Raw genomic sequence first — 8,117 nt, 5'->3', positions numbered from 1 at the left:
TGAAGCAGTAGGACACGTATGTGTCCTTTCATGCCATTTAATTGTATGGAAGTGTTGCTCTCCTATCTCTGCAGCTCATTTAGACCGTGAATGGGAGTGCAGGAGATACCTCAAGCGCTGTGCTCAGCAATTTCCGACACTCCTATAGGATTTAATGAAGCAGCAGGATGCTTGCTCAACCTGCCACTCCACCCATCGTTGAGCATGGGACCCTCAATGATCACAATGTTATCCCCCTATCTTGTGAAGAGGGGATAAGTTAAGGTTGATTTAACTTATGGGAAGAGGTAAGGACCTGGCATGTCTGTTACATTTTATTGAATGTTATGTCTCTTATCATGTCAATAACTAAAACCGTGGAGCAGGACCCTTACCCTAAGATTAGATATTGCAGGAGAATATTACTTGTACTGGTGCTATTACATGTCCAGGGATGACTGATTACTGCTGCACATCCAAACCTACAACAATGATGAATCTATGTGCAGCTGGCAATGAGCCAGAAGGAAAGTGCTGCTGATAGGTCCTGCAGTGTATGTGACCACCCAGAGTACCGGGACTCCTATTATTACTGTATACAGGACAACGGCCATTACGACATTTACTACAGAGACCAATAATAATCCCACTGTGATCCCCCCAGACCAGATATTATATAGACAAGGTAGGAGGGAGACCAGGTATAACACAGAGCTTCAGGCACCCGAGACGTTGTACTGTTATGATGTGTTTTATATCCTTTTCTATTGTTATTTATATGAAGTTACAATAATGCTTTATTCTCACATTTGCTGTGTGACGTGTGGCAATAAAAGATTTTGTATGAATTATAACCGGGCTCATTTCCTTTAAGTAAAAAGCTGCTTACAGTACAATGGTCCAGTTTATATACAGAATCTCACAAAGCATAGTCCACCCTTCACATATTTGGAAATATTTGATTTCTTTTCATGAGATGACACTGAAGTTATAACATTTTTACATTACAAAAATACAGACTAAAGATTTATTTAGTCTGGAAAAGAGACGACTACGAGGGGACATGATGAATTTATATGAATATAATTTATATTATTTAATATATATGAATGGTCCATACAAAAAATATGGTGGTAAGTTGTTCCAGATTAAATCAAATCAAAAGACGAGGGGGCACTGTCTCCGCCTGGAGAAAACAAGGTTTAATCACCAGAGACGACAGGGATTTTTTTTAACTATGAGAACTGTCAATCTGCAGAATAGCCAAGCTCAGGCTCTGGTCACAGCAGGGACAGCAGAGAGCTTCAAGAAGGGTCTAGATGCCTTTTTACACCTAAATAACATTGTCAGCTATATTATATAGAATTGTTTCCACTAAATCCCTACCATTCCTTGGATGAACTTGATGGACATCACCGGTTACGGAGATAACTCACCCTGTGAGTCCTTTCCATACACCCGCAGCCGACGTAGTAATAAGTCGCACACTATTAGGGGGTATTTTTAGCCAGGGAAGAGTATGACATTTGTCTCGGCGTATATAATGTTAATAGACTCCATTTATACAACAAAATCATTACAGTCCCTGTTTTCTCTGCTTAAAGGGGTTTTCCCATGAAAGAAAGTTCTCAAATTTAAACCCTCCAGTGATGTTCACACAATAATCATTTTTAACCCCTTACTTTACAATTAGACTTTTTATTAGTTTCAGCTCCTATCACTCAGTGATGGTCAGTGTAAGATTCCAGGGGGTGAGTTAGGACTCTCTAAGCCAGGGCTCCCCCAAACTGTAGCCCGCGGACCGTTTCGATGCAGCCCCCCCAGCCGCTCGTGCACTATTACTGGAGCGATGGGGCCGGTAGACAACCCCGGTACCCATCGCTCTGTGAAATAGGATGCGCGGCCGTGCACCCCTTCCTGCCCGGATGCGGCAAGAAGATAGAAGACGTGCAGCAGGAGACTTAGGTGAGTACAGGGTTTTTATTTTTTATTAAAAAGGGCAGTAAAAAGATTGTGGCGGTCGTTAGTTATGAGGGGCAGCATAGGAAAAAAATAATGGTGGGGGGCAGCAAAGGAAATAATTATGAGGGGCAGTCTAGTAATTAATGGGGGGGGGAGGAGCATATTCAATAATTAATGGAGAGGGGTCCCAGTATATTTAATAATTAATTGGGCCAATATATAAAGTAGTTCAGAAGGGGGTACAGTATATTAAATAATTGAGGGGGGGGGGGGGGGGGGTGCCAGTGTATTATGGATGTGGATACATGTACCGCTATTTATTTTTAAACTTTAGTTCGGCCCGCAAACGGTCTGAGGGGGGCAGTGAACGGCCACCCATGTAAAAATTTTGGGGACCCCTGCTCTAAGCAGACACTTCACGATTCCTCTGTGCTATGAGATGCTGTGTGCTGACAATGTGCTTACATTTTCAGGGTGCAGATTTATATACAATTTAATTTACCTTCTGAACATTCACTACTATCTGACACAAAGAGAAATGAGATAGATCAGAGATAAGATGGATATAAGACACAATGACACTATCAGCTTTGCTACCTCCCCTATAGCACACACAGAGTCAGCTCTGCTATGCCTCCCTTTCCCCTCAGCCCAAGACATTATCTTGTCTGTAGCTTGTAGGGTAAGTCTGTTCACACTGCTGCTTGCTGGCATGAATTGCCTGTGCCTGACCTGGTCTTGTAATGCAGAGGGGAGGGGCAGGAGGCAGAGAGCACCACAGTGTGGAGACAAGAGAAGCTATTCATGAGAAGAATCTGCCCATAGTCAGAAGATTTATGGTCGTATCCAGGGACAACTAAACACCAAGACTGATAGAGACAAACTGTAATTACAACCAATCTGTGAAATGCTGTATTATTGTTAACAACATTGACTTAATGAATGTGTTATTTTGTTATTCTGAGTATATCTAAGAATCTTGTCATCATGGGAATATCCCTTTTAACAGCTAATTGAAACAATTATAATAATTTCACATCATGCATTAAAAAAAAACTTTTTTTCAACTCCACACTGTAGGTTGAAATTTCTGAAGACTATGCCTAATGCCGGAACCCGGCCAGCATCCAGAACCAAACCCTGCCCCACTGTCCAGACCAGGCTACAGCTGGCACACCACATTCCCTACCCCCAAGGCTGCGTATGCACGAGCACACGACCACTGAAAAAGGACGCCGCTCCTTACCGCTCAAGCCAATAGCCGCTGTAGGGGATCATGTGACCAAGTAACTGAGCTCTGGTCACATGACCTTCTTTCAGAGCACAAATCAGCTGCAGCTCGTCGCCCGGCAGGGTAAAGGGGGTGTTTGGGATAAAAAGTGCGACACTGATAAATCCGACTTTTATTAGAGCGTCATAGACGCATCTACAGGTGTAGTTCTTCCCCACAAGTGCACGTGAAAGCAGATTACATATTCATTTAAATAAAATACATAATCACTGCATGAGGTCAGTTTGCAGCCACAAAGGTCTCTTATGTGTCCACTAGAAATTTTAAAGTGGTCTGACCTCTATAATGGGTGTAATCTGCCTAGAGAACTGAGGAGAGATTATGACACACAAAGAACAGACTTTCACCTTATACATTCCATCATTTTAAAGCAACTAAAATCAATGAAGAAAGACTGTGCAGGTAGAGCCATAACCGTTTTCATGGCGATTGACTGACACAATGTCACATGATATCACAGCCTTCAGAGCCCTCCACCTAGCACCAAAACTGGCGAGAACCCTCACGTGTCAGTGACATTATGATACATGGAGGTCACTACCTGCAACACATAATCTACCAAGTCAGTGGTGACCAGAATCCTGAGGTGCTGCTCAATGGGGCAGAATAAAAACCGTTTAGTCCATTATTGATGGTTGGAAGCCCTTGAGAGACAGGAATGTCCCTTACAATATCCAGAAGATCGTCTCATTGTGATGTGGACTGCTCCTGAATGGCTTTGGTCATCCGCTGGTACCAGGGCTTGATCTTTGTGTTCGCCATCATGTCATCAAAAGACTGAAGACCTTCCATGACTCTCAGGACCCCATAGACGGCCTGTGGAGATGCAGAGAGACCACAACATGATACCAATCAACTAGAACCATGGGGAATTCTAATATAAGGGTGAGAATTACTTCTTACCAGATCGGCCAGATTTGGTTGTGAACCACCAAGAAACGCTCTATGTTTTCCTACAGCTGCCACCCAGGTATTGGCTGCCTTGTACAGATCCTGACGGACATCTTCTTGGAGGTTGTGTCTGTAAGGAGTGAAGTGAAAGAAAGTCATGCAAAGTACCAGAGTAATGGGTATTGGATGTGGACTAGGATGTTGGGCAGCAGAACAGATGAAAGAGGAAAGAGATGGATAAAGGAAGCTGAAGCCACAATCTGAGCTCCCCTATGGATCGAGAGGCACTTGTGACGGGTATCAGATATTATATTGATCATTAATGGTAAAGATAGGTGATCAATAACATCATCACTGGATAAGTCCACTCTAGTCATTGTCTATCCCCCCAGACAAGGAAAAGGAAGTAGAGACAAATGCTATATCTAACCCAGGAGCATAAGGATTACATACCTGCTTTTCAGTCTCTTGCCAATAAAAAACATGGCTGTCGCTCCCACGTATTTGGCGAAGATGCCCTCCACCGAGCCAAAGTTCCCCTCGCGTACAATGTAGTCGAATGAGGCCAGCGCCTCTCCAGGTGTGCGGTAAACATTGGGAGAGATGAGGTGGACCAGCCAGTCATCTGCCCACTTGCGCCATTTCATTTCTTCCCTACAGAAAGCCAAAATGATGGAGGAATGAATCTTGATCCTAATATTTCACACATCTATTCCAGTGAACCAAGTATCAACATCGGATCATGTGGGGTGACTGGAGCTGAGGCTGCAGGTACAGGTTCTGACCACTGTACAGGACACAGCTTCTACAAATAGGCCATCAATTACCATTCCTGGGCAACCCCTTTAATAACACTTACCCCTAGCAGAGGATAAGTACCTGATCTCCGTGATGTCCAGCAATTATCACTGTGTCCTGTGTGGATCTATTTACATGGCCACCAGTGACAGGACCACTGTACTTTGTCTCCATCAGTCCTATAGGAGTGACTAGAGTAGTGCTCCTGTATGTTCCATACCAGAACTTACTAAACTTTCCTGGCACTCACTTCTGGGCTTCTTTGGACTCGTACAGCTGCTTGGTTTCCTGTTCGCTCAGCATGAGCCAGTATCTGTTCTGGTACTCAGCCACCTCCTTTCCCTTGTCGTTCTTCACCATTATCGCTGGATAATAGGACACAATCTCCTCCAGGCTTTTCCTTCATTAAGATAAAAATACTATCAAGTAAAGAAAGAAAAATCCCTTACGTAGAATCCTATAGTGAAGAGACACGTCAGGGCCTGGAGGAGGACATGGCCGTCTCTTACCTGGACACAAGGAACGACTTGATGGAGCTGATAATCACTGAAGAGTCATTCAGTTGCTAATGGAGAGATAAATGGATAAGTAAGAAGCAAAGAGTCTACCCGAAGGGCAGGATATGGAATAACAAGCTATCCTGCGGGAGTCCAAGTATTAGTGTCCTCTTCCAGTGTGAATGGAGCAGTAGGTGAAACATGTGCACAGCCTACCCAGTCTTATGTGAGGTTTCACCATTTTAAAGGGATTTGATATACATAGAAACGTTTATCACGTTAAGTTCAATTTCCTAAGAGGGTCAACTATGTTGTACAGGCCCCGGTAAACTGGGTACCCCCCATGTTATGCGATCTTCTGGTGGGTCATGGGCAGTGCACTACTTGGAAGGGTGTGCCAAGGATATCCACATGGCATTGCTGTTGATTCAATAAATAGAGCACTGACCCACCGAAAGAGGTGGGTCTCATGACCTGTGGCTATGATGGGCAGAAGGGGAAAATTTACCAGAGTATAGGACAAATGTGGGTGGCCCCCTTCGGAAGATTGTTCCCAATCCCTTTAGTATTGAAAGAAGATGTCTTTAAAAGAGGTTTTCCCACAAAGCACAGAGTAGGGCCTTACTTGCTGATCGTGGGGGTCTCAGTGATGGAACCCCCACAGATCACTAGAATGGTTGTCCGATGTATCCCCGTTGCACCATCGAGATGGCTGTTAATCTCTATAAAGCTGCTCCGGCCATCTCAGTGGTGCACAGGGGTATATCGGACGCCCATTATAGTGATCTGTCGGGGTCCACCACTGAGAACACCACCAATCAGCAAGTAAGGCATTATCCTGTGAATAAGGCCGGACATTTTTTATACGAAAACCCCATTAAAGAAAATCTACCATCAAAATCGATCAAGATAAACCAGGAGCACTTACGCATAGATCCAGGCACATGCTGTGGTAATCTTACCATATGTGTCATCTATGGCCTCCTTCCAAAATCAACGCTAATGAGTCAGAAGGGCTGCAGCAGGTGTTTCCAGAGCTCATCAGTGCTGTAGCTTCACAGGCAGTTACAATGTGCAGAACTAGTCTCCCCTTCCCTTGCTCTGCTCATTGTAACAGTCTGTATAGTTACAGCACTGAGGGGCTCCATAAATATCTCCATATAAATATCTCCATAAAAAAATAATTTTAGAAGGAAGGAGGAAATGGATCACACATATAAGAAGATTGGATCTATGAGCAAGTGTCCCTGGTTCATCATGATGGGTTTTGATATTAGAGTGCTACCTTTGACCAATTTTGGCAGGTGCACTTACAGCATGTACTTACCAGGGTGGACTCAGCGCCGGCGATGAGAATTGGGACTTTCCTGTAGCTGGAGAATTTGATCTCTTTCCTCATGACAGGATTCACCTCTACAATCTCATAGGGCAGATGGTGGTAATCCAGGAAAGCGCGGACCTTACTGCAGAAGGGGCAGGTCTTGTACTGGTAGAGGGTGAGCTGCAGACCCCCATCTGGGACCTAAAACCAGACAGAGTTATTATCATACTATATATCACTCGCACACAACAGATTTATTGGTTGTTCTTTATTTGCTATGAGTTACTGCTACTTTGCACTAGTTTTTATAAACTTTCCCCACATTTTAGGGCGCTGTGTGTGATGCCATACGATGCCCCTAGGGGGAGGGAACATACAGTAACTCTAACCATAAACCTGTAGTCTGCAAGTTATGTAGTCATATTATAAATCCACCCATACCATGGCATGAGCCAGTCTATGGCGCTATTCACACTGGGGGCGAGTACTGTTATGTCCATTACATTAAGCTGATCTTTGGCTCAGATGTTCAGCTGAAAGATGGAGACAAAGAAACTGCTTAACATAAGTTATAGCTGCAGGATCAGTGATTAAGAGCCCCTGGATCAGACTGGTTAAGGGCCCCATCATTTAGAAATTGGGAAATTTTAGGATCAGCTCCTTAGGGGATGAAATATTTCCCACATTACAATAGGGCAGCGTCATATATCTCACAGGTCTCCCCCCCCCATAGATCATGGACGCTATATACTCTGTGAATGAGCCCAAACGACTCCCGAGGTTCCCCGACTGTTGCAGAACCAGCAGCTGAGGGTACATGGTAGTTGTAGTTCTGCAGCAGGCGCTATAGATGTGATCTCGGGGTAATGGCGGAGGTCCCTGTATTGAGTAATCGCTTATCCTGCAATTCCCTAATAATGTATCACACAGAAGGCGACACACGATTTCGTACCTTCTCCTCTTCCTCCGCTCTCTGCTCCCCCAGGGAGTATTTAAGGGTCTGCATCACCCCCAGTGCACCCCCAAATGCAAACACCATCCCCCACACCCTGCGGCCCCCCCTCCCTGCCTCCTGCCACCCCCAGCCTGTCCTGTACCCACGACTACTGCCAACCAGAGGGCAAACCCAGCTCTGCTGTGCTGCCAAGGGCAGCCTCCCCCCCTCTGCACCGCTCAGCGAGCTCAAGCCCCTCAGAGGGGCTCCACAGGAGGCTGCCGCCCCCCGAGCCACAGGCAGCCGCAGCCCCCCGACTGCAGCCCTGCACTGCCCCGCCAGCCGCCATGTCATACACCCCAGCAGCTCGTGAGCCCTGCGAGCCGCCATCTTCCCTCACACTAGACCACGCCCACTTTAAGAGCATTGACGGGAGAGAGGAGA

General features: G+C 45.3%; 1 protein-coding gene across 1 annotated transcript; it reads right to left on the bottom strand.

Annotated features, from left to right (window-relative positions):
- Window positions 1–468: 468 nt before the first annotated feature.
- PTGES2 (prostaglandin E synthase 2) lies at window positions 469–8,093 on the bottom strand. Its single transcript, XM_072124587.1, has 7 exons — window positions 7,692–8,093; window positions 6,746–6,940; window positions 5,431–5,486; window positions 5,172–5,321; window positions 4,577–4,777; window positions 4,136–4,253; window positions 469–4,048 (listed from the first exon to the last, which is right to left on the bottom strand). Exons 1-7 carry the CDS (start codon window positions 8,061–8,063, stop codon window positions 3,920–3,922), a joined length of 1,221 nt encoding a protein of 406 aa, XP_071980688.1. The 5' UTR covers window positions 8,064–8,093; the 3' UTR covers window positions 469–3,919.
- Window positions 8,094–8,117: the final 24 nt, after the last annotated feature.

This window comes from Engystomops pustulosus, chromosome 9, assembly GCF_040894005.1.
Source record: "Engystomops pustulosus chromosome 9, aEngPut4.maternal, whole genome shotgun sequence".
NCBI classification, from domain to species: Eukaryota; Metazoa; Chordata; class Amphibia; order Anura; family Leptodactylidae; genus Engystomops; species Engystomops pustulosus.
Note: the sequence above shows the minus strand (reverse complement) of the source record. Positions and strands in the feature narration are given on the sequence as shown.